The sequence below is a fragment of the Carassius auratus genome, chromosome 20, assembly GCF_003368295.1.
Source record: "Carassius auratus strain Wakin chromosome 20, ASM336829v1, whole genome shotgun sequence".
Lineage (NCBI taxonomy): Eukaryota > Metazoa > Chordata > Actinopteri > Cypriniformes > Cyprinidae > Carassius > Carassius auratus.
Window position 1 is genome coordinate 23,083,247 of NC_039262.1, and position 27,913 is coordinate 23,111,159.

A 27,913-nucleotide genomic window follows, 5' to 3' on the forward strand; every position below is an offset into this window, starting at 1 on the left:
AGATTAAGGTAGGCCCGACGTTGTTTGCATTTGCGATGACATTTTGCGGCCAATATTTCCAGTTCCACATGGCAGAATAAACAGCAGGACTTCGCCGCTTAATGTTCATTCGTTGAATGTGTTCTGCCAAATGGGCCTAATCAATCAAATACAACTATGGATATATGAATAAGAAAAGAAATACAGGATATTTAAACGGATACAATATGCAGAACTGTAGCTACAGCATGAGCACTGGACATGTCCAGAGCAACAGTAGACGTGTCCTGTTCTCCGAGAGAGAGATTGCTGGCATATTGATTGATATCCTGTTGACAAGATGAATGAAATGGAAAGGAAAAATGAGTAAAAGGTTTTGCTTGGCTGCACAAATTTGGTGAAAGGACCCAACTGGCTGCTTAATACGAGCTGGTAAATTCAGATCCAAGTCTGCCATCTACAGGACAGCACTGATGAAACAACAACTTCAAGGATGAGGATTGATGGAATAATTGTTTTCTAAATGTAAGATTCTGCACTGTTTTTACTGGACCAGCAGATTATTTTGACTTGATTTGGAAGATTAAAAAAAGAAAATGTGTTACTCTATTTTTAAACAAAAGCATTAATTATTTTAGTAAAGAATGGAAACAGTTGCATAGGATCCCAGGATGCATATCCACAACACTGATGAAATGTCAAAAGTGGCACAATTTGGACAAAATGGAAAAAGTGTACATAAGTTTATGATTAACGTATAGGCAATTATTCTAAAAAGGGTATGAAACTGTAATAGAAATTAGTTGCTCTGTTTTTTATTAAATTATATAATAATTTAATAATTAGATATTTGTAAATTATTACTTTTATTACATAAAGAGAAATGAAACTGATCAAAACCGACAGTAAAGTTTGTTGAATGTTTCAAAAGATTTCAATTTCAGTTAAAAGCTGTTGTTGTTGTTTTTGGGTTTTTTTTACTTTCTGATCATCAAAAATTCCTGAAAAACAAATGTACTATTGTCTCCAGAAAAAAAGAGAGAGCGAAAGCAGCACAAAAGTAAAAAAAAAAAAATAGGTTTCATGAGCATTAAATTATCATATTATAATGATTTCTGAAGGATCGTGTGACACTGAAGACTAGGGAAATTATGCTGAAAATACAGCTTTGCATCACATCCTTAACTAAATGCTGGGTAAATTTTTTTTTTTCTTTTTTAAACAATCAAAATGGCTGGAGAACAGAACAGAAAGACTGATCATATACAGTACATATTACAAAAACACAGCATTTGGGTTTCACTTGGCTTTAATGCATATTTAAACTTTAGTTTTAGTCCCATTTCTCCAAAAAATTATCAGACAGAAGCATTGTTCAATCACAATATTAACATTATTAGAAAAACACTCAATCCATAGATAGAAAAAAAGAAAACCTTTCAAAACTGTCCAAAAGTCAAAAGGAGTGAAAACCATTTCAAGATGAGTTCATCTAATTATGTAAAAAGCTGCTTGTCCATGTAAACATAAATATGGTTTCAGCTTTTTTTTTTTTTTTTCTTAATATGATGAACTGTGCAAGAATCAACCCAAACCCAGAACGGATGAATGCTATGGCTTTACTCATGGCTTGCGTTTGTGGTTGCATCATCCATTCAGTGAGTACAGACCAACAACGTCTGATGATCAAAAATATACCTGAATTTCCATTCAAATTCACACAATGGGCACATTATAGATTTTAGTTTTTTCCTAGAAAAAGTGCAGCATATAAATGTATCTAAACCTTGTAGTTAAGTTCTAAAAGCTGTATCCAACACTTCATCACCACAACTTTAAAAGTGAAATCTGGGTCAGTATGATTTAATTCTTAACAGACTAAATCTGATAAAATGGATATAATGTTTTGAAATAACATTAGAGGGGCATTAAACAGAGATTCAGCAGTTTCGTGCGACATGCCTCTGTATCGTCTGATCAATCGTAGTAATAAACAAATATTTCATCATATTAATTTTTGAAAGATAGGGTGAAATATCCAAACAATGCAGTAATACATCAAATAAAACCTGTCGATTCATTATGCATTATTCTGAAGCAGAAAAGCTGCAGTTTACAACAGGCATGTAAACACTGTTATGGCAATAAAGCATCTCCATATCTGACTCATGACAACAGCCGTTCTGTAAACCCAAAAGTTGACCCAAAAATTCAAATGAGCTGAAATTTGACTCACCATCAAGTTATCCATGATGTAGATGAGTTTGTTTTCCAACAGATTTTTAGAAATGTATCATTACATCACTTACTTACCCATGGATTCCCTGCAGTGAATGGGTGCCGTCAGAACGCGAGTCCAAACAGCTGATAAAATCACACCGCTCCATTAATTAACGTCTTGAGAAGGTTTCAAGTTAAAAACATTCTTTATTACAAACATTCAGATTTTCAGTTTATACATTAAAAGTGGATCATTATCATGTTTTTATCAGCTGTTTGGGCTCTCATTCTGACGGCACCCATTCACCACAGAGGATCCACTGGTTATGCACTGTAATGCTATATTTCTCCAAATCTGCTCCGACGAACAAACAAACTCGTCTACATCTTTGATGACTCGAGTGAATATTCAGCAAATTGTTATTTTTGAGTGAACTATTCTTTTAACTGCAAGTTTCTTTATGAGAGAGAGCAGATACAAAAAGACAAGCGTTTCTTTAGCTCTGAAGGAGTTAACACACTTTTGAGTGACCTATTTCTGTAACACGATCCTTAAAAAGCTTGATCTTTGGCGAACGCAACAGACGGCCATATCTAGAGAGCAAAAGAAAACAGTTCAATTCCGACAAGTCATGAAGAAAAGATAACAGACCCACCACAAATCCAGTGAGAACAAACAGTAACAGCCAAGGCTCTTTAGTGCAGACATAGATAAAACACACGCAAACGGTAGATGTTCAAACACTCAAAAAAAAAAAAAATATTTCTCAAGTGTCACTCTCTTTATATACTTGGCAACATCAGAGCGGTTTAAAACTCGTCTGATAAAGACACGGTGAGGATCGAAGGCCGATCAGAGACACGGCAACCTGCTGTCAGGTTTGTAGGAGAGGGAGAGAGATAAAAAGAGTGCTTCTAGCGCAGCGTGGGCGTCCCAGATGGCAAACCCGTGACGTCCCTTTAAAGCTCGATGACAGGTAACCTCTGTAGTCAGCGAAGCCATGCCACCTTGCAAAATTTGGCATTATGTTAATGAAGGCAGTTTAGTTTGGTTTGGCTCTCCAGAGACTCCACGTGTGCGTTCGCGACTACAGTCGAGCGAGGATGGGCTTCTGGGTAGGAATTTTACCTCCTGTGTGACAGGAAAAGTAAACAAGCGTAGCTGTAAATCAGAACGAAGACGCAGGAGGTCATGGCACTACGGCACAGCGAGACAAGAACTGGGTCACAGCGGAAAATCAGCCAAACAAACCAATTCTCGGAGAGGAAACTTTGAAAACTTCACTTCTTAAAGAGTAAATTATTGCATTTAATTTCAAAATATGTGTGTGCATTGAGTAGTTTACGTTTCACCTATAATATATTTAGATGTTGAGGTTGTTGCATCACTCGATACAAGCAATACAGTAAATGCAAACATTTAATATAATTCAACTTTCAAACTCACCTAAAAAAAGCTATTTATACACAAATCTATAGAAGATTCTTTAATAGTACTTTTTGTAAAATAATGTTGTGGTTTTCTGGGGCCATCTTATAAAACAAGTCCTTCAAAGTTTACCTGAAATATATTTATTTTTACCAAAAAATGTTAAATTAATTGTACGATGTTTCTAATGATGCTGACTATTTGAAATCCTCTTATTTCTGAACACATATCAGCGGTAATAGGCTTCTGCAGTTATTAAAACATGAGTACATCCACTTCTCTGTGTAAACTGTAAAACTATTCACGTTCATAAGTATGAATTTGGATTATTTTGCATGTCATTTTAGTCACAAAAATATGTCTTATTTACACCATATATATAATGCTCTAAAATGCTCTTTTGCTCCAGCAAAATGTATTATTATTTATTATAAAAAAAATAGGGTTGATTTACTGGGAATTTACTTGAGTTTACACTCAATATTGCGTACATATTATTTAAAAAAGAACAAAAAATAGTATATTTAGTAGGATATTTGTATTTATATATTATTATATATATAGCATTTAATTTTTTTTATTCTTTTTTTTTCTACATCTGCGTACAGTAGCTTTAGCTTTAGTAATTACAATACTTAAACTTTTCCGTTTCTAATTTTTAAGCTTTTCAACCAATGTTTATATTTTATTTCATTTCAGCTTTTTTAAAATTACCAAAACACATTTTTAATAGTTGCTACATTTGTAGTCAAATTACCTCATCACATGGATGGTTTAAAAAAAAAATCATGTAATACTTTCGAGACCAATAAAATAACCCCAAAAAAGATAAGTCAGATAAACTTGGAATGCACATATTATATACTGCAGAAATGATTAGACTAGTATGTTAGAGGATTGCTATTTCAACATTGCCATACGTGAACACCTGCTATTATGACATCACTCTTACCCATCATATCCTCCAATGAGTTCACTGCAATCTTGTTGACCTTCAACGTCACCTGATCTTCTCTGTGAGAGAGAATCCACATCAGTTAGACTTCTAAAGCCCCATGACACATCTAATGAAGCGGAGACTGTATGTAGATGGACTTACACTTTGACCTTCCCCACGGCTTTGAGCCTCAGAAGGGCTGCTAGAGCGTTCTTCTGCAGGTCTGAGGATAAAGCTTCGTAACACTTCAGGCGACCTGATGCCATGATCACAAACACACATAGAACAGAACAGTGCAGGACCCACTACATGCATGAACAGATCAGTTGAGGCAGATATACTGGTGTGTTTACGGATTAAACTTCCACACACAAAACACTGTCATCCTGTGTTACCTGCTAATATGAGTTTGAGTGCAAAACTCCTCACAGCAGGAATAAACTCCTTCTCTGTCAGGTTCTCGTTGGTCTCCTCACACAGACAGCGACACACCACCTGCACAAAGACACACACTAACTTAATAAAACCTAAGAATGTGTCCTATGTGAAAGAAAAAATTATGAATTAAACAGGATTCTACAGTTAAATGTGCAGTAAGGGATTTCTGAGAAACATTATTAAAATTGAAATCAATAACTAATGTTGTAGTCAGACTACTTGAACCGAGACCTGATTCGTCTTGTTTGTCTGGAGTTATTAGTCGTTGACTGTGTTGCATTGCGTGAGTTAGGGGGTGGAGCTATGAAAGGAGGGTGGTTTTTTTTGGGAGGGGGTGTTGTTTGAACAACAGTGTTTGTCTGAAATAATTTACCGTACTTTTATCTATTCATGTAGATAATATAAAGAAGTGTATACTAAAAATCACAAGTTAAGGAGTCATTAAGTAAATTTTTTTATGTGAAACCTCAGAGATGCTCACTGAGACAGCATTTGTTTGATCAAAAATACGGTAAAAAAATATAGCAATATTTGCTGGGGGCACTATTTTTTTATATTTTTTACATTTAATTTATTCCTGTGATGAAAAGCTGAATTTCAGCATCATTACTTCAGTGTTAGGACTAGACTTGTGCCGGTATTCGGTAATGCGATATATTGCGGTGATTGATATGCACGATATTGTTATCGTGGGCACTTCTAAATATCGTGTATAAATATACATTACAAATTATTCAGAATTTAGAATGCATTTTAAGAATAGTTAATTGTATGTAAACAAGCACGCATGAGAAGCACATGGAGGAACACGTGAGAGACGCGCTGAATGAAAGCACATTCACTCTCTGACAGCAGATGGCGCTAAATGCAGCCCTTACCCTGTAAACCCCATAAATAAAGCAGCTGTTACTTTCAAAACCATATTTAAATAATCTTAAATAACCATTCAGATTTGTGTTTTCCCTATTGTGTTTATTACAGAGCCAACTACTGAAATATTTAGACTTAACAGGCTATTTATCTTCAAACATTCATATATATATATATATATATATATATATATATATATATATATATATATATATATATATATATATATATATATATATATATATATGTTTTTTTTTTTTTTTTATCTGGACTACAAATGCCCTAGATATTGTTTGAAAGTGTCTTGATCTTTTATTGTTCATTCACACTTTACATTATGGCTTCATTAGTTAACAAACTGCCAATGAAAAATTTATTCTGAACATTCATTAATCTTAGGTATTCCAATATTTAATAACACATTGTTAAAATTGAAATTTGCAACTGTGTTATTTAATGAGCTAACATGAACTAAGACTTGTATTTTTTAACAAAGATTAATAACTTCTATAGTAAATGTAGCTATTGCTCATTGTTTAGCTGTGCACTTATTGAATGTGCACTATGCGATGTCCGAACTGATTACACTATATGTTATGTATTGCACTGTATTTTATGTAAAATTTTCTATTTTTAAACTGTCTTAAATTCATTTTAAGTCAATTTTTAAATCATTTTAATTTTCAAGTTCTTAAATTGCTCGTTTAATTTTTGTGATTATTTTTCTTCATTACTTTTTTTTACTTTCTTTTGAATTACCATTCTGTACGAAATGTGCTATAAATAAACTTGCCTTGCCTTGAATGTTAATGCATTAACTAAGGTTAACTAATAAGGTCTTACTGTAAAGTTAGTTCTGGCTGCAGATAAAGTCTTAATAGTTGGTGATTTTAATATCCATGTCGATAATGAAAAAGATGTATTGGGATCAGCATTTATAGACATTCTGAACTCTATTGGTGTTAGACAACACGTTTCAGGACCTACTCATTGTCGAAATCATACTCTAGATTTAATACTGTCACATGGAATTGATGTTGATAGTGTTGAAATTATTCAGCCAAGTGATGATATCTCAGATCATTATTTAGTTCTGTGTAAACTTCATATAGCCAAAATTGTAAATTCTACTTCTTGTTACAAGTATCGAAGAACCATCACTTCTACCACAAAAGACAGCTTTTTAAGTTATCTTCCTGATGTATCCGAATTCCTTAGCATATCCAAAACCTCAGAACAACTTGATGATGTAACAGAAACTATGGACTCTCTCTTTTCTAGCACTTTAAATACAGTTGCTCCTTTACGCTTAAGAAAGGTTGAGGAAAACAGTTTGACACCATGGTATAATGAGCATACTCGCACCCTAAAGAGAGCAGCCCGAAAAATGGAGCGCAGCTGGAGGAAAACAAAACTAGAGGTATTTCGTATTGCTTGGCGGGAAAGTAGCATATCCTACCGAAAAGCATTAAAAACTGCTAGATCTGATTACTTTTCTTCTCTTTTAGAAGAAAACAAACATAACCCCAGGTATTTATTCAATACAGTGGCTAAATTAACGAAAAATAAAGCCTCAACAAGTGTTGACATTTCCCAACACCACAGCAGTAATGACTTTATGAACTACTTTACTTCTAAAATCGATACTATTAGAGATAAAATTGCAACCATTCAGCCGTCAGCTACAGTTTCGCATCAGACAGTGCACTATAGACCCCCTGAGGAACAGTTCCACTCATTCTCTACTATAGGAGAGGAAGAATTGTATAAACTTGTTAAATCATCTAAACTTACAACATGTATGTTAGACCCTATACCATCTAAGCTCTTAAAAGAGGTGCTTCCAGAAGTCATAGGTCCTCTTCTGACTATTATTAATTCCTCATTGTTATTAGGACATGTCCCCAAAACCTTCAAACTGGCTGTTATTAAGCCTCTCATAAAAAAGCCACAACTTGACCCCAGAGAACTAGTTAATTATAGACCAATCTCGAATCTCCCTTTTCTGTCCAAGATACTAGAAAAGGTGGTATCCTCACAATTATATTCCTTCTTAGAGAAAAATGGTATATGTGAGGATTTCCAGTCAGGATTTAGACCGTATCATAGTACTGAAACTGCTCTCCTTAGAGTTACAAATGATCTGCTCTTATCATCTGATCGTGGGTGTATCTCTCTATTAGTTTTATTGGATCTTAGTGCTGCGTTTGACACAATTGACCACAACATTCTTTTGCATAGACTTGAACACTTTGTTGGCATCAGTGGAAGTGCATTAGCATGGTTTAAATCGTACTTATATGACCGCCATCAGTTCGTAGCAGTGAATGAAGATGTATCATATCGATCACAAGTGCAGTATGGAGTACCTCAAGGCTCAGTTCTAGGGCCGCTACTCTTCACGCTTTATATGTTACCCTTGGGAGATATCATCAGGAAACATGGTGTTAGCTTTCACTGTTATGCTGATGATACGCAGCTCTATATTTCCTCGCAGCCCGGTGAAACACACCAATTTGAAAAACTAATGGAATGCATAGTCGATATAAAAAATTGGATGACGAGTAATTTCTTACTGCTAAATTCAGAAAAAAACAGAGGTGTTAATCATAGGGCCTAAAAACTCTACTTGTAATAACCTAGAACACTGTCTAAGACTTGATGGTTGCTCTGTCAATTCTTCGTCATCAGTTAGGAACCTAGGTGTGCTACTTGATCGCAATCTTTCCTTAGAAAGCCACGTTTCTAGCATTTGTAAAACTGCATTTTTCCATCTCAAAAATATATCTAAATTACGGCCTATGCTCTCAATGTCAAATGCAGAAATGTTAATCCATGCATTTATGACTTCAAGGTTAGACTACTGTAATGCTTTATTGGGTGGTTGTTCTGCACGCTTGGTAAACAAACTACAGCTAGTCCAAAATGCAGCAGCAAGAGTTCTTACTAGAACCAGGAAGTATGACCATATTAGCCCGGTCCTGTCCACACTGCACTGGCTCCCTATCAAACATCGTATAGATTTTAAAATATTGCTTATTACTTATAAAGCCCTGAATGGTTTAGCACCTCAGTATTTGAATGAGCTCCTTTTACATTATACTCCTCTACGTCCGCTACGTTCTCAAAACTCAGGCAATTTGATAATACCTAGAATATCAAAATCAACTGCGGGCGGCAGATCCTTTTCCTATTTGGCGCCTAAACTCTGGAATAACCTACCTAACATTGTTCGGGAGGCAGACACACTCTTGCAGTTTAAATCTAGATTAAAGACCCATCTCTTTAACCTGGCATACACATAACATACTAATTTGCTTTTAATATCCAAATCCGTTAAAGGATTTTTAGGCTGCATTAATTAGGTAAACTGGAACCGGAACACTTCACATAACACCGTACTTTCTACATCATTAGAAGAATGGCATCTACGCTAATATTTGTCTGTTTCTCTCTTGTTCCGAGGTCACCGTGGCCACCAGATCCAGTCTGTGTCCAGATCAGAGGGTCACTGCAGTCACCCGGATCCAGTACGTATCCAGACCAGATGGTGGATCAGCACCTAGAAAGGACCTCTACTGCCCTGAAAGACAGCGGAGACCAGGACAACTAGAGCCCCAGATACAGATCCCCTGTAAAGACCTTGTCTCAGAGGAGCACCAGGACAAGACCACAGGAAACAGATGATTCTTCTGCACAATCTGACTTTGCTGCAGCCTGGAATTGAACTACTGGTTTCGTCTGGTCAGAGGAGAACTGGCCCCCCAACTGAGCCTGGTTTCTCCCAAGGTTTTTTTCTCCATTCTGTCACCGATGGAGTTTCGGTTCCTTGCCGCTGTCGCCTCTGGCTTGCTTAGTTGGGGTCACTTCATCTACAGCGATATCGTTGACTTGATTGCAAATTAAAACAGACACTATTTCAACTGAACAGAGATGACATCAATGAATTCAATGATGAACTGCCTTTAACTATCATTTTGCATTATTGAGACACTGTTTTCCAAATGAATGTTGTTCAGTGCTTTGGCGCAATGTATTTTGTTTAAAGCACTATATAAATAAAGGTGATTGATTGATTGATTGATTAAAGTGATACCTATTGCTTTTTATAGTTCTTTTGCACTTTAATGTGTAAAACATTTAACTTTTATATATTTTTCTGTATTGCTTTAAATGTTTAGTTATTTTTCTTATAAGGAAAACCTGTTATACTGTATTATGACCACTTTTTTAAAACTAAATTTCAATACCGTGATAATACCGTATACTGTGATAAGAGCATTATCAATTAACCGCAACAGGAAAATTTGATACCGGCATATCGCTAGTTAGGACACATGATCCTTCAGAAATCAGTCTAAACAACAATGTTTTCAGCCAAAAACTGTAAAACTTTAATGCGTTTTGCCTGTTCGTTTACATGACAGCAGCGTTTTGGGGACTGAAAACCCATATTTTCAAAAACACCAATGTTATTGTTTCCGTGTTAACACGCAATACGGGAATCTTTCAAAATGGTGATGTCATGCGTGTGCGTAGTTTGTTCGGTGTGTAGACATGTGCAGTACGTGCTGATCTTAAAGGCAAGCACGAACAAACATACACAACAATTGCAGAGTACAGTACAGTACAGTACAGTTGTTGCTGCTCAAGAGTTTCTAACACTTTTTCAACAAAGTGTGGATTTATTTCACCAATATTACAACCAACAGCAGAGACTCATCATTTTACATCATATAATCATCACTTCCCTACAGGTACTGTTTACTAACAAGGTGATAGCGCCAACTGCTGGCCTGGCATATGTAATACAACGTTTTTGGCCGATTTCGTAGACATGTGTAAACGTGAATCATTTTGAAAACGTTGTTGTGTATTCATGAAACTTTCTAAAAATGCAAGGGGAAAACGTTTCCATTTTTGACCACATCGTTATCGTGTGAACACAGTCTAATATTCAGATTTGTTGCTCAAGAAATATTTCCTATTATCGTCAACGTTGAACAATTTTCTGTGGAAATCTTGATACATTTTTTTCAGGATTTCTCTGTTTTGATTGAGCATCCCAGCTGAAAAAAGAACTAATTAAGAAAGGAAAAAAAAAACAAAAAACATAAGGATCCCCAAACTTTTGCACAGTAGTGTACATTTGCACATTGTGTGTAAGGTGTCACCTGGTATCCCTGCAGGAAGGGGTCCAGAACCGAACAGAGGAAAGCAAGCGTGCTGTGACCGCTCGCTGACATCACAATCTCATGCTCCAATACCTGCAACACGCCACGCTTCATGAGCAAATAACACGCTTCTTCAAAGTCCTACAAAAAAAAAAAAACATACACATGTCATGAAAAGACATTTGAGTACAGACTAGAGGTGAAAATCTTTTTTAAAAACTTGTGATTCGATTAAGTTTCAACTGAGACATTTGTGAATGAGGTCTCACCTGAACAGAGTCCCCGGGGCAAAGAATAAATTCATTGGAGAACATGTTCCTCAGGAAGTTGAAACAGTTGTAGACGTCATCTAGAACACAAATTTCTTTGTGATTTGGTACAATATACTAATCCAGAGTAAAATAACATTCACAAAACATATTTCTCACACCTTTTCTATTAGAGTTTGCGCTTTGCATGGCCAACGCTAAGAGAGCAGGTCTCAGAAACACGTGTAAGATCTGGTTCCTGTAGGAGGCGCAAGAGAGCACAACGACCGCTCGGTGAAACACGGCTTCCTCTGGTGTGCTCTCGACCCCCGGCGCATCCGCGACGCTCAGCTGAACGTGGCCTGCAGACACACTCAACAGGTGTCTGTGTAGAGCTAAACTACTGCTGACCACTTCACTGCTGACCTCGTGATCTACAGAGAGAGAGAGAGAGAGAGAGAGAGAGAGAGAGACAGGGAGAGTGAGAGAGAGAGAGAGAGAGAGAGAGAGACAGAGAGAGAGAGAGAGAGAGAGAGAGAGAGAGAGAGTGAGAGATCATATTATTGGGGATTGTTCAAATTAAGGTCAAGTAAGCTTAGATCTGCAATATATTATTCATCAAGCGTCTTTCCTTCATCTAAGCAGATTCTGCATATCCTGGAGATATGCATGACCATTTTTGCCATACTGAGAAAATTTGAAGAACATGATATATGATATTAGGATACAATTTCATATGTCTATCGCTGCTAAGCTTTCAAATTTAGAGATATCCACGGATACGAACACTTTGCGTGAATGTTATTACATTTGATATGATTGTTATATACTGTAGGACTTTTGATGAACAAATGATTTTATGTTGTTGTTGTTGACTGTTAATTCACGTTCATTTATGATACAATAACTAATATTCATTTATACAACCTGTAATGTTAAAGGTTTTGTTTTTTATTATTATTATTCTTTAATCATCAAAGATTCCTAAATATATATATATAAATATATCACGGTTTTAACAATATTTAGCAGCACAATTGCAATAATGTTTCATAAAATTACTGTATTTCTTAATCAAATAAATGCAGCATGCATAAATGAGTTCTTTCAAAAACATCTTACTGGACCCGAATGACAGCTAATAGCATATAGTAGGGCTGCAAAATGATGAATAACAATTAATTGCTTACAAAATAAAAGTCTGTTTACATATTATACTATGTACTATATATACATAATAAATATACACAGTAGCATGTAAACAAACTTTAATGTAAAATGCATGTAAACATTTACGTTCGTATAATTCGCTTCTCACATGGGATGGTGCGAGACGCTGCAAAAGACACAAGTGCACTTTTAAGGGGGAAGTATTACGTTTTTTTTTTAAACAAATAATCGACATCGGAACATTATGTCGGTTAGAGGTTCTGAATGCCGGTTTTTGACTTTGTTTGCTGATAGACTGATGTAAAGCTGTGCATTCTGACTTAGAGACATTTTAATAGATTGCACTGGTGATCTGTTGCGATTAGTCTGCAGTTGAGGTAAAGTTGATCTCTCACCGGGCCAGTCCAGGAACGCTCCAAACGCCAGTGCCAGGTGTCTGAGCCAGTCTGTGTGATCTGTGAGGGAGGAGAGCTCCAGGCCGTCAGGGTTCTGTAGCAGCAGTGTGGCGATGAGAACCCAGGGCTTCAGAACCATGTTCTCCTCCTGGATGCGCACCAGACGGAACGCAGCGTCGTTCAGGAACTCATGAGTGTCCACACTAGGTCTCTGTGGAATATACCTGTTAAAAACAACACTCAAGTCAGGACGGTTTGTACAGCTTACAGTAAAGTCTGTAAAAGTTTTAAAGCTTGTTATGCCAAAAATGCATGCTTTTTGACTTTTATAGCAAAATGTTCTGAGCATGGCTGATTGCAGTTGTCATACCTGGGCAGCAGGTTGTACTGAGACCGCTTTATCTTTCCCTCTGCCAGACTGCGCACAGATACAGGATTACCAAAATACACATGCATACTGCCATAGTCCTCACTCAAGACCCGCCGGGCCTTCAGCAGACCCTGAGAGAGAGATACAGAGTTGAGAAATGGATGTCAATCAAATTAATTTTGGTCTGTCTGTCTGTGCCATACAAAATGATCCAATAAAAAAAACAGAATATCAATGCATCATTATACAAACATTAAGTGAGGTTTCATATCTGAAATGAAAATAAACTTAATTCAGGAGACAGCTAAGATACATGTTTAGTTGTTATCTGCTAAAACATAGTGATGGAATGCATATTAGAAGGCAATGCATACGGAGGTCGATTCTTTGGGCTTGGGGACGCCGAGCAGCTCTCGGGCGTACAGAGACTCTTCCAGAACTCTCTCATAGCTAATGCTGACAGGAACCAGGTTCACATCAAACAGCTCTCCTTTAAAAAACGGCTCCATCACAATATTAAACAACCCTGAGGGAGAGAGAGAGAGAGAGAAAGGAAGAAAGAGAGCAGGAGATGAAGCTGAAACAAAATGAACCATGTTCAAAGAGGCGGACCATTTTGTTTCTCTCATTCATCTAAATTTGCTTTTGTTCGCTTTGATTGATGAGCTGCCACCGTCAGGCTTTCCAGGTTTCAAGCTGTCGTTTTGAACCTCTGTGCCATAAATTAGTCAGGGGCTCTATATCATACTGGGACTGAGACTCGATTGCGAAAATCCTGTGAAATTTCATTTAGCTGGCATCTCACTTCCTGTGTGCAAGCAATGCTGACCAAAAAAATGTTTCCTGTCACCTTGAATTTATTTGTGCAGCGATAAAAAAGGCCGAAAAGTGGGGAAAAGCCTTGACGCTGCACAAAACGTGCAGAAGTCAGCAAAGAGCTTTTATCAAAATGAAACATCTTAAAGTCACAGCAGCACAGATGGTCTGTTTTTAAAATTGTATAAAAAGTGTTACAAACATATAGTCGATGTACACTGACCTGTCTTTGGTGTGAGAGATTTGCACGTCCTGCTTCTAGTTCCTTCCAAGAAGAACTCTATTGGGGCATATCCATTCTGAATAAGCAACATAATACAACAAAACATATTTACAACGGTTTAAGAATGGAAGGATGCTTGTATCTAAAAATGACTCGCAGTACCTTTATTACCTGTAAAATTGCACTGGATCGACCTGTTTGAACTTTGAACTCTGTCTTGATCAGTGTTACTAGTAAGGTAACACATTACTCTTCTATTTAAGAATTACTTTTTACAATTAAAAATTGTAATGCGTTACTTTTAAAAGTAACTTTCCCCAACACTGGCCTTGATCAAGGGCCATTACAACTATATTTTTCAACGTATTTTTCGGACTATAAGTCGCCCCTGAGTAGAAGTCACATCAGTCCAAAAATATGTCATGATGAGGAAAAAAACATATATAAGTCGCAATGGACTATAAGTCGCATTTATATAGATGCAAGCACCAAGAGAAAACATTACCGTCTACAGCCACGAGAGGGCGCTCTATGCTGCTCAATGTAGGCTACAGGAGCAATTTTGAGCATCATAGAGCGCCCTCATAGGCTGTAGACGGTAATGTTTTCTCTTGGTTCATTTCTTTCGGTTCACGTCAAATTAATTTTGATAAATATGTCGCACCTGACTATAAGTCGCAGGACCAGCCAAACTATGAAAAAAAGTGTGACTTATAATCCGGAAAATACAGTGCACACGATGAAAATTCTGTAATTAAAGACTCAACCTCATGTCGTTCCAAACCTGTAAGAACTTTGTTCATCTTCGGAACACAAGTTAAGATATTTTGGAGGAAATCCAAGAGCTCTGTAAACAGCAAGGGTCCTACCACAATTAAGGCACAGAAACGTAGTATAGACATTGTTAAAGTTGTCCATGTGACATCAGTGGTTCAACTGTAATTTTACGAAGTTACGAGAATACTTTTTGTGCAAAGAAAACAAAAATAGCAAGTTCATTCAATTATTTTTTTTCAGGGATATTCCTTCACCATTATCGATGCATGTGTCTGGTGCCGCTGATGTAGAACACACAAGCGATTCACCTTGTTTACGCAGATAGGAACACAATACGCATGTGTATATTATGGCAGAGAACTGTCCCTGAAGAGAAGAAATCGTTGAATAAAGGAAATATTTATGTTTTCTTTGCACACAAAAAGTATTCTAGTAGCTTCATAAAATTACTGATGAGCCACTGATGTCATATGGACTGTTTTAAAAGGGGTCATATGGTGCGATTAAGTTTTTCTTTATTTTTGGAGTGTTACAAGCTGTCTGTGCGCAGAAAAGATCCCTAAACTTGTAAAGACTAAAGTCTCAAACCCAAAAAGATATTCTATATAAAATTTAAGACTAGTCCACGCCCTCCTAAAACATCTCGTTTTAAACACGCCCCCACATGTCTATGTCACTGTGTGGGGAGATCTGCAAAACATTGCCCAAATGTTTATGCACAGAAAGAAGTCGTAACTTTTATTCTCGCTGTAGTATTGTTGCTGCCATCATCATATTGTGGAGAAGATGAGTATTTCGTTGCAAAAGCAAAACTACTTTGTTTGGTCTTCCAAAAGAGCACACAACTAGAAATCAGTGGTTACGTTGTATTTAAAACGCTGTTTCAGAACAGTTCACGCTTGTTGTTTGTCGTTTATCTGATCACAAATGCAGACATGGTTTTATGTGTACCCGGCGCGATACACAACGCAATGTGTAAAAAGATTGTGTAAGTCATTGTAATCAGTAATTATTTCCCTACTGGATGCAGCAAATGCCTTGTTTGTAATGGGTTTTATTGGTTTTGTCTCGTCGCGCTGTGACACGTCATCACAGTGTGTTAAGGCGCATAACATCTCCATCACACGCTTGAGGCATTCAGCCAATCACAACGAACTGGATAACTGACCAATCAGAGCACGCCTCGCTTTTCAGACCAATGAGCTTTGTAAAAACCGACACGTTTCAGAAAGACGGGGCATAGAGGAAAAACAATAATGTATAGTATGTGGAAAATAATGTGCTTTTTTTTGTTTTACCTTAAACCGCATAAACACATTTCACTACACCAAATACACAAAATAATGTTTTTTTTTCGCAACGTCATATGACCTCTTTATTGATGTTGTTACTACCTTTCTGTGCAATATGAAGCCTGTATTTTTCTTATATAAACAGGACAGTTTAATTGACTGATTTGCTCAATTGTTCAGTTGTTTGGATGAAGCATCTTACCCTCAGCATGGTCTTCACATACTCAGAGAACACAGCCCAGTAAAGTTTATCACCTCCGAACGACCGGCGGATGAAAAAAGCCCCCGACTTACGCAGCATCTCACCAATAAACTTCATGCTCATAAAATCTGCAGAAACATCTGGCCATTAGTAAACAGTACAGTATAAGTAATGAATATAATATGAAATCAACAGGTTTAAACTCACATATTGATCAAATCGGAATCAAAAGAATAAAGACATTTTCACAAATATTAGACATTTGTTTGAATTTAATATGCATCCTACGCATATAAAATCCCTTTTGTAAAGTGAATTTGATGCGACACTGTCTTTGACCCATTCAACCATGATTACAATGATTTTACTAGAGTATATACGTTTATGTATATGAATTTCATAAACTACCACAGAGTGCTTGTATCAAGATTTTGAATATAACACAGAAAGATTATCAATTGTTTAGATGCTCTAGCTGGCACGGTCAACCCTCAACACCGTGATTAAACAAGAAAACATCAGTTACAAAGTCCACCCAAGCATATTAAGGAGAATGAACTATACTTTGGGCAAGTGTGTCTACTTGTGCTTGTATAATAGCTACACTCAAAGCATTAATGCATCAGTGTAACCGGTCCCCACTCACCCATTCCAGCCGCAATCACCGGCAGGGGAAGATCGAACATGAAGAGTACGTAGGACAGCATCAGGAAGTCCATGTAACTCCGGTGGCTGGGCAGGAGAACCACGGGGTGTTCCTGTACAACCTGCTGGAGCTGAAGAGAGAAAGCATCATCAATGAAAACCAGCATGACATTAAACTCTATTTACATGCCATCTCTATTAAACCAAACGAAAGACTTAAAAGTATTTCAATTAACAAATGATTAATTATATTTAAGAATAATCTTTTTTATTATTATTAAAAACTAATAATATTAAGATATAAACTGAAATCAGATATTTTCCCCTTCAATAACTAGTGTTTGTATTGCACTGTTGGGCTGAAGAATACAAAGTTCTTGCAACATGATGACATTTCAATGATTGACTGATTTAATGTATCAAATATTTGTCTGATTAAGAGCCTGCGTGATTGAAACATCCCATACGCCATGCGATGGGTTTTAAATAATGAATGTTGGATACCTTTGGTGTTACTGCCTTTACATTTCAATATTTTTCTGCTTGTTTTTTTGGTCGAACACCCAGTTATATTGATGTGCATGCTTTTTTTTTTTTTTTTTTTGCTGATATAATGCATCAACACTATTTCTGTAAAAAAAAAAAAGAAAAACATGCAACGCTTTTATGATTACATCTTAAATACGGCTCAAAAGTTTGAAATAATTATTTTATTCTTATAATAATATAAATATATTTAAAAGCTTCTGATGTTAACAAAATCTGCTTTTATTTGATAAAGAATGTGACCCTGGACCACAAAACCAGTCTTACAGGGATAGCTCACCCAAAAATGAAAATGTAATGTTTATCTGCCTGAGATGTAGGTGACGTTGTTTCTTCAGTAGATACCAGATTATATATCAGTCATTGCAGTCTCTCAGTCGGTACAATGCATGGCGAATGGTAACAGAATCTAGGAGTAAAAAAACATGCACAGACAAATCCATACTAAACCCTGCGCCTCGTAACGATACACTGATGTGTAAAGACACAAAATGATCGGTCTGTGCAAGAAACTGAACAGTATTTATATAGTTTTAGCAACGTTTGAACTCTTGTGAACTCACTTCACAGCAGCAGGCACGTGATGAGGCTTCTTCTTCTTCTTCTTCTGACTTTAAGGTGGATTGCAGACTTGTAAGTGCATTACCACCACCTATCTCTCAAGTGGACCACTGAAACTCCTAACTGAAAATTGCAGATAGAGTGTCAATGTCCATTTGAGAGATAAGTGGCAGTAATGCACTTATAAGTCTGCAATCCGCCATAAAGCAAAAAGAAGAAGAAGACGCTTCACACGCCTGCAGCTGTTCAGTTCAGGCAGTGCATCAGAGGTAAAACATGATATAAATACTGTTTAGTTTCTTGCACGGACCAATCGTTTTGTATCTTTACACATCAATGTATCGTCACAAGCCACAGGGTTAAATTTTGTTTGTGTAAGTTTTTCGTTTTTGTTTTATTGTATGTTTTAGCCTTGATTCCCATACACTTATATTATAATACTGGTAGACTACAACAGTAAAAAAAAACTAATTTTGTGTTCTACTGAAGAAACAAAGTCACCTACATCTTGGATGCCCTGGGGGTAACCAGATAAACATCAAATTTTCATTTTTGGGTGAACTCTCCTTTTAATAAAAGGCTTAATAATTCTATATTTTTCAGCAGTAGAATATATATGATAATAAGTAAGCACTTTTAAAATAATGACATGCTAATGACAAGTGACACAAGGGACCTGAGACGCCTCAATCCTTGTAATTAGGACACATGTTTTAGTAACATAAAAAAAACCTCGTAATCGGCTCAAAGTGTAGATGCCATGTGTTTCACATGTGTATTTTGGGGACAGTGAAGAGTCACTCACTCTCTGGATGCCCTCCTCGTTGACACACACGCTGCGGAAGAGTCTCTTGAAGGCTTTGCTGAGCGTAAAGACAAAGAAGCGTACAGTGCTGAGCTCCATACGGTGAGCCATCTCATCCAGAATCAGAGACGCTTCCTCCGCAACACACTCGGTGCTGTCTCCTGATTCTGATGAAACCTAAACACACAGTTTACTAGATAAAAGCATGGTAAGTTATGGCATGAAACTGTGGTGCTCTGTGTTGTTTCTGTACCTGTTTAATGACATACTGCAGGTGATCTGACTGCAGAACAATGCTTTTTAGCATGCTGACCTTGCAGGGCACCAGTCCTTTATAGAGTGTGGGAGTGTAACATTTCAATGCATATCTCAGATCACTGGAGCGTCTTCTCTCTTCCAGAACATCTTCAAAATCATCCCGCTTCTTCAGCACTGGATGCCTAGGCTGCATGAAGACAGAAAACATGTCTTTCAGAATAATAAGACAGCTTACATGATCACATTTCTGCTTCTGCTCTTTTAAAACCGTAATACACTACAATTACAGTACATTAAAAAATAAAACAAAAATTGCAAGAACTGATACTCTCGATGTGCATATACAAATATATTAATGTATGACAGAATTATGTCAAATACATATGAATAACACTTTCTGTAAAATCATACAGTATATTCTATCTTTTTTTGTAAGATAACTTAAATAAAATAACTTATTTGTGGTCACTGCATTATTATATTAATTCATTTGTGTTTTCAAAATAGTTTTGCTTTTAAGTTATTCTAAAATGTGGGAAAAAGTACTACAAATATTGAGGGTGTGTCCATTTCTTTGTAAAAAATGCAAAGAAAATAAACCAAATAGCAAAAAATGTTTGTTGCTTAAACACAGACATACATTTGATTATTTCTTCTATATTTAATCAAATGCTGCCAGAGTTTATAGATAGGTTTACAGTATGGTTTTCTGATGGTAAATGGCTCTAAAACCATCTTAAATCACTTTTTTAAACAAATGACGTGTAAAACCAGAGGTAAAACTTTTATTCATTGTTTATTCATTGATTATATTCATTGGTTCATAAAATGTGCTTAATGTTTCCTTGAAGGAAACATCAGAGGAAGCTCTGTGAGAGACTCACACTCTGCAAGTGTTGCAAGCATGTGCTACTTGGGACAGAAAGCATGCACAAATATTGAGTTACTCACCGAGTACAGTGCTCGAGACGCCATTTCATTCCACACCTATCAGAGCATGAGTGTAATAGATCAGAAGAGTTCTGGGTGAGAAAGTTTGGATCAAGGCTGACAGTTCAGTCCAGAACTCATTCCAGTCATAGAAACACAACATGTTGGAGGAATGAAGAATCAGTATGAAACAGCGGATACCGGGTGGGCGGGGCTTGGAGGTACGGCTGGTCAAAGTAATAATAAATAATTTTATTTCTTTAATGCCGTTTATTAAATCTCACTATTACCCCACAGACTTTACTAAGGTGCCCTGAAATACCAGTCTCGGCTTCTCTGACAGCTCTTTGTAAACGACAACAAAAAACGAATCGAGGCAGGAGCGTTCCGAAGTTTAGCCAATCACAAACGCCTCCTTCTTGTCAATCATTCTGTGAGTTAGAGTTTGCCGTTAGCTGGTTGGTTGGCAATGATTTTGGGGGCGGGCTTCTTGTGATTAAAATTATAGGCACTGAAAATCTGGATAAAGTTAGCAACGGATGAAATAGGTCATAATGCTGTAGGTTCTCGCCGCTTATTTTATTATTATTACTATTATTTAAGTGTTCTTGTGTCATTATCCTTGAGTAAAAACAACCGCCTCAGCGTCACGGTGATGGCGGAACACGTGGTACATGTTAGTTTTCTCAGCACTGCACGGATGGGCCAATCACTGACGTTTGTGATTATTAGGCTGTTGTGTTCATTTAATGTCTTTATTTAAACATTCTGCTCGATTGTTTTATTTTTATGTCAGGTAGCACTCTTTAAAAGTGATATATGGAAAAGTGTATGACTTTTGCCGTACATCTAGTATAACAAAAACGCCGTGAGACTTGAATGTGGTTCAATGGAGGGTTGGAGCTCTGGGCTTCCATGCGCCGTCTAGAGGAAGAAAGCATCTCTCCAGTCGCTACAGTTTCCTCCTCCTGTCCTGTCCTATCACATGGGCGGTGTCAACTTTTCAGATTAGGCTTCTTCCGGGACGACGAGAGTATTGACGGAAAGTGAGAAAGGACATTTTGTGTATATGACGTACATACGTGATACAGTAAATGAACCCTGTGTTGTGTAGTAATGCAGGGCTCTGTTTACAATGAAATACTAGCGTACTGAATAGTGTGCACTAAATACTGCATACAGTTTCTAAAACAAATGTACTAAAGCAGTAAATAGTATGCAACGTTAAACATTAATATATATATATATATATATATATATATATATATATATATATATATATATATATATATATATATATATATATATATATATATATATATATACATTTCATGAATTATAATAAGTAATGTATTTTGTAGGCCTATATATATATATAACGTGAAATATATATATATATATATATATATATATATATATATATATATATATACACACACACACACACACACACACACACACACACACACACACACTTCACGTTATATAGGCCTACAAAATAAATTACTGATTATAATAATTCATGATATTTTTCATGTTTAGGTGATGGAAAAAAACAAAAGAATGGAAAAGTCTCGGAAAATAAAAACTCAGCTAAAGATGCATGAACGATACTGAGGAAAATACAGATACAGTCTGTCATCATGACACAGACTCAGAGCAGCTCACGACAAACTCAACCGTAGACTTTATTAAAAAACATGCTATCTGTGGCATAAAGATCCAATGTGGAGGTTGTTACATTTATCATTCCTTTAATGAAGAACAAATGATCAAAGGCTGTTGAACCAGGGCAGAAGATGCAGCCTCAGAAGTGCATGATCTACAAAAAAACATTTATCTCTACATATACAGACTTTTCCAGTCAACTAAATTTACACCTTTTTCTTACAATCGACTGCATACGGCTGCATACTATATACATATATATATATGGGTCAAAGACGAAAAAGTGTTTAACCATAAAAGAAAAGTGTAATACTGCTTTAAACTGTTGTAGTTCCCCCCCCCCCCCCAAAAAAATGTAAAAAGTTTTCAGTTTTATTTAATTGCAATTTTGTTTTTGTTTTTCTGAGCAAAACATAAATATCATACATTTTGCCCTGATTTACAGAAGACACCCAGTAAAATGTCATTCAGTGTAACAATCTTGTCAAGCATATTTAACATAAAAATCTATTTATGACATATTAAAAGACTAATTACTTTCACCCCAAATACTAATGAGTTGTAATTTTACATTTTTAAAATTTGCCACTATCCTAGGTTTTGCCCATTTGTCAGTAAGAATTTTGTACTAATTTAAAACACAATCAAATTTAGTATGCTCCATTATTCTTCTAGATATTTTAATATGTAAACGTCAGAATAAGCATGTTGTTTGAATTTTTGCATAAATATAGTGTTACACTGAATGACAATGTAACATTATTTCAACCAAATTTTGGCATTTTATTCTCCAAAAACTTATTTAAAACCTTAAAAGTAGACATTTTACTTACATTTAATGTGCTTTCTATCGACACAAAATCACTTTTGTACATTTTTCTTGATGCGGACATCTTAACGTCTTTGACCCATACACACACACACACACACACACACACACACACACACACACACACACAACAAAATGACTAAAACTAAACTAGAATGCAATTAGAAGATATAAAAATAAAATTGAACTCAAAATATTACCAAAATCGTTGTAATTTTTATTATTATTTTTATAATTCTCAAAATAATAAATGTTGTTGTTTTTCTCTGTAGCCCCCTAAAAAGCAATATGTTAACTACAAAGTGTATCAACAAATAATAAAAGAACAGAAGATGATAGCTAATGAGGAAGCAAAATCTGTTAAGTACAACTTTAAAAAACTGAAACAGTTGTTATAAGCTTACTTTTTTAAAACACTTGACTGCTTCTACAGCATGTGCAAACTTTCCACTAACCTTTCCTCTCTGGGTGTTTCATCAGGAACCACAGAAGAAAAGAAAGAATGAAGGAAAATCAAGGTTTGTGTTTACGTTTTGAACTCAGTGACATTAAAAAGCGAATCTTTCTGATGTTATGTTTGTCATTTAAATGAAATGGGTTGTATCTGTTTGTGCTTGATTGTATTAGCCCAGGCTAAAAGTGTGGTCACATTAAGAAAATTGAGGGTTTGGAAATAATGCTGCAATGCATGAAGCACAACTCACTGTCTGTTGGTTAGTGCAGTGAATCCAATTGAATTTACTGAATTTTGGCTGTGAAATTTCACAGAGCACCTTCAGAGTCAAGATATCAGGTCTGTTTTTGTAGCATTGCTAATTTTATTTGCGCTTTTGACTTCCCAGGACTGAGAAAAGTAATTTGTCGTCTAGCGGAGAGCTTGGTGGACATAGACGCTTCAACTGGGGAATGCTGATGTTGAGCTCCAAAGACATTCAGAAAATCGTTGAGAGTTTAATAAATCAGATGAGATACTCTGAATAAAGATGCATGGATCACGGTTGTATTGTTTATTAAAAGGGAAAGACACTGGTTTTCTGCTACACTAAGCAGTAAGAAAAGAATGTCATGTATAATGTATTTGATATACAAACCACAAAGACATACAAAATATCACGTTAGTTAGAGGAAATGAAAGCTCAAGATCACATACAGAAGAAAAGCACTAAAACACGCGTTCCCACACATTAGAGTTTGCTTCGAGGATGATGATGATGATGATGATGATGATAATGACATATATGTGTGTCAGCAGATCAATGGAAAGACTCTTCAGAGAAACAGCTCGTCTTTCCTTTCCGAACTCTTCACAAAGAGATCATCTGAGGGCCAAACACCTGACTAACGTACATCCACATGAGTAATATGCTGTATATAGAAAAATAAATCCTTAAATGCTGTTATTGGGACCGTTGAACTTTTTGTGATGGTCTCACTTGCAGGCAGTCATGTTAAGCATACAGCTATACAGCAAACACCTCAAGACCATTTCATTTTGTGTGCTTTCAAGAAAATCACTTGTTTAGTATCTCCTTGATTCTGGACAAAACCCAGTGTAATGAATCTGTGCTTTCTTTTGATGAAGTTTCTTGACATCCAGTCTGAGTGAAAACACACCACCTTCCAAAGCAACGTCTCTAATGTCGGCGGATTTGTGTGAATGAGGCACAGGACGAGACGTTCATTTTCTCAGCCTAATGAATATTTAAGACTGTGAGAAACGGGAAAAGTAAGGAAAATGATTAATGTCCGAGATCTGGATATTTTAGGCTATGGCAGTTGGTGTAATAGCTTAAATAAATTCACTTAGGCAGGAATTGCAAGTTGACTTGCTCAGCCACTGAGGAGGTAAAATATCTTCATATTACACATCCTTCCTCCCATTAATCTGGGTCGTATCCATATTTAGCTCATGAATTCTCTATTACTGTACAGTTGGTTTATTATAATACATATGCAATGCACTGTTTTTCTTTTTGCTTCATATTCAGTATATGACCAGTGTTTCTACTATCTACATTGACATAAACTTTTAAATATACTTTAATACAAACAAAAAAGTCCACTGTGAGATTTAAGATGACACTGTGAAATAGATGGCAATTTTGGGAGGCGTCACCGACAGAATTAACTGGATTTAAAGGAATGCTCAAAGTTCAACTTTAGCTATTCATACGTTTCAGTCACATGATTTTTCCGTCTCATCGTCCATAATTATGACCATTGGCAGCCCACTATTGACTGTGAAATGAAAACACATAAACTGAGATAAAATATATTTAACCCACATTGGCTATTTGTATATCAGTGCTCTCCATTTACTGGCATTACATACAGAGATTAAATATATCAATGTCTATCAAAGTTACATTTATTAAGGGCTAACCTGAGATCTGTACAAATGTTTTCTGGTTAATTTGTATGGATTGAAGCCATTGATGGCTGTATGTCTGTATTTATCACCATTACTTTGGCAGCTGATGGTCATAAATATGGTGTATGAGGCAAAAAAAGGTACATATAGACAGCATATGTGGCATAATGGCAGTTACCACAGACAATAAATAAACCTGGCACTTTTACAGTACAATGAAGGTCTATAGGGCAAAATGTTCTGAAGGGTCAAAAAGTGGAAGTCAAAAGTCTCTGAAGTGTCAAGAAGTGGAAATGCAGCTAAAGCACTAGTCCAAATTCTTCCCTACTAAAACTTTATCAGATAAATATTTCTAATTTTTAGCAAAAAAGTAAGCATGAACATTCACTTTTAATCCTACCCCTAAACATAACCATCACTGGGGCATAAATAGATCCTATGGACATGTACAAATGAGATTGTAGAAACTTATATGGATTAGTCACCAATATGTCAAAATGTTAAATAGTTAGAAAAAGCCATCGGTACTTGTGTTGGTGTTTTACTGGTAAAAGTCCCCTTTTTTCTTTAAATTATACTTGAAATGCCATCATAGTAGTGTAAAGATGTCAATGAGTGACCTAGAACAACACTCTCAGTTTTCCTGAAGAAACAATAGTCCTGACTGAACCCAGAACATTCCTTTAAGCACAGCTTTTCACATTTAAACACTCTTATTTAGTGCCAGTACCTGTTCAGTTTTAGTTTGGTACTCCTGACAGCAGAACACTCACTGCGAGATAAATGTATCTGCTCAAGCTATTTACAATAATTACACTCTTCATAGAAACACATTATAAATATCATCAACATCCCATGCTTTACATCACCAATGAGTTATTATCTGTTCCCATAATCCCATGAGTTAATGTCTGGGCAGGAAAATAAACAAATATAACATCTTTCATTTATCTCTCATTTCTCCCTGAAACCACTGTATTTTGAACCGAGGTATAAACTGAAACATAGGCTTGTATCTCCTGTTGCAAGGTCCATATGCGACTCCTCGTAGCATTTAATGTAGGAGTTATGTAGGTATGTAGCTTTTGGTGGTTTTACTTTTAACTCAAAGCTACGTTATCAGAAAAATAATTCCACACAATAAACACTTGGGCAGATTGCAACTCTGCGTCTATGCTGTATTCCTGTTTCATTCACGTATTCACACTACGAAACACAAATTCAACATACTGAATGTGTAACTCATGCGTGCTTCACTGCTTTGACCATATTTACAGCTGTACAACATGCAAACACAATCGTTCCTCCCGACTATAAGTTATGACTTTGTTTTTCGACATCGGAATCTAAAAAAATCGTTAAAGGGTGCGGCATTGAAATAATACTGATTTGGACCATGAAGTGATCATTTATTATAATGAAGCGTATGAAGCTCGAGTCTGTCGAAGTGTGTAATTTTCACCTCATTAAATAAATTTACAAAAAAATAGTGACTGTTTTCAAATAGGTTTCCCGACCACTCATTTGTCATTGGTCAGCAATACAGACAGCCCTGCCCTAAACTCTCTCTACTGGTTGAGTCGTTGCTAGGAGTTCAAACAAAAAAAAATGCAATGTTTTGAATCATTGTTTACACTTTTCTGTGAAATCAGCCTAAAATGGCTTACAATTATCTCTGCATATTAAGCTGAGTCAAGAGAAAATTACACACGTCAGCTTCAAGACTCGTACGGAATGTGTCGGTCACAGTGTAAAGAGACCTCAGAGTTGAGATTCTGGCTGAATATTCACAACTGTGGCTCATATAAAGCACCAAGGCTGAGTCTACTTGGCGGTGAGGGCACAGTCTGTGTCCAGTGGCAGGTATTATATCATTTCTGTAAACCTGGAGCTTTTTCCTGTGTGTTTTTGTGCTGTTTGCTAAGAGAATTGTGCATACATTAAGTATTACACTTCAGCATGTAACTCATCCGGCAATGTTTGTGCTACAATCGTTGTTGTTTTTTCCTCAAATTTTACAGCTTATTCAGCAGAAGTGTGATATGAGCCATAAGGTTTACAATTTTACTTGTGGAACTACGAACTGAAGAGACTGTAAACTTCACCAATATGTGACGCAGGGCTTTTGGCTTGACCGGGACTCTTTCAGTCCCAGCACCCCAGATTCATGGTCTGAGTGATGATATTTCTGAGGGCTTCTGAAGCACATTAAAGGTGAGTAAACCTGAGATTTGTGTCTCACAGTTGTTTGATCACTATCAGTTGCGTTTGATCTCTCCGTTCCATTGCTAACATATCAAATGGCTGATAAATTGGTTTTAATCCAAATATGTTTTTGAAACTGTGCTATCTTTCGTTGGAGGGATGAAAAAGAGGCATTACTCTACTTCAAAGCGGGAATGATTTGTAAACACTGCAATGCAAATCACCCATATGACCATGGGGGGCAGAGGGGGTATTATTAACATTAGCATTATATGTCAGTGCAGTATAAGAGCAGAGTAGAGCACTGATTTCTTTATCAAGAAAGGTCTGGCTCGTTCTTATTGGTCCACGATGTTCACTTGTTGCTCTTAGGGACTTCCAGACCTGTGATTAAAGTCACCTGTGAAAAAGACAAATTTAAATCATTAATGTTGATAAATGTGATGTGCTGATGGTCACTAGGCATGGAAATTAATATCATGATTCACCTTTAATTATTATATTTCCATCTATTAACTTTCAAGACGATTCATTTAATGTAAAGCACTGTGCAAC

General features: G+C 36.2%; 2 protein-coding genes across 3 annotated transcripts in view; both read right to left on the reverse strand.

Moving 5' to 3' along the window:
• Window positions 1-1,270: 1,270 nt before the first annotated feature.
• Window positions 1,271-20,476, reverse strand: LOC113121226 (dihydroxyacetone phosphate acyltransferase-like). Its single transcript, XM_026291515.1, has 16 exons — window positions 20,307-20,476; window positions 19,351-19,542; window positions 19,098-19,274; window positions 17,187-17,316; window positions 16,541-16,668; window positions 14,270-14,345; window positions 13,605-13,756; window positions 13,231-13,361; window positions 12,861-13,084; window positions 11,478-11,729; window positions 11,317-11,396; window positions 11,048-11,188; window positions 4,961-5,060; window positions 4,728-4,821; window positions 4,581-4,642; window positions 1,271-3,331 (listed from the first exon to the last, which is right to left on the reverse strand). Exons 1-16 carry the CDS (start codon window positions 20,328-20,330, stop codon window positions 3,288-3,290), a joined length of 2,007 nt encoding a protein of 668 aa, XP_026147300.1. The 5' UTR covers window positions 20,331-20,476; the 3' UTR covers window positions 1,271-3,287.
• A 3,300-nt stretch (window positions 20,477-23,776) lies between these two features.
• Window positions 23,777-27,913, reverse strand: part of LOC113121228 (E3 ubiquitin-protein ligase TRIM9-like) — a 42,300-nt gene continuing 38,163 nt past the window's right edge. For both annotated transcript variants that reach the window (XM_026291517.1, XM_026291516.1), the window contains one exon: window positions 23,777-27,758. In XM_026291517.1, the coding sequence (XP_026147302.1) occupies window positions 27,714-27,758 (45 nt within the window). In that variant the 3' untranslated portion in view covers window positions 23,777-27,713. The remainder of the gene's footprint in view (window positions 27,759-27,913) is intronic.

Bases quoted from the DNA above. Each gene is read 5' to 3' on its own strand.
- LOC113121226 (XM_026291515.1), bottom strand. From the start codon at position 20,330: ATGGCGTCTCGAGCACTGTACTCG. The intron at 17,317-19,097 runs GTGAGTGACTCT...TTCTCTCTTCAG, and splicing joins ACGAGGAGGGCATCCAGAGA to CTCCAGCAGGTTGTACAGGA. The intron at 4,643-4,727 runs GTAAGTCCATCT...TCTCTCTCACAG, and splicing joins GCCGTGGGGAAGGTCAAAGT to AGAAGATCAGGTGACGTTGA.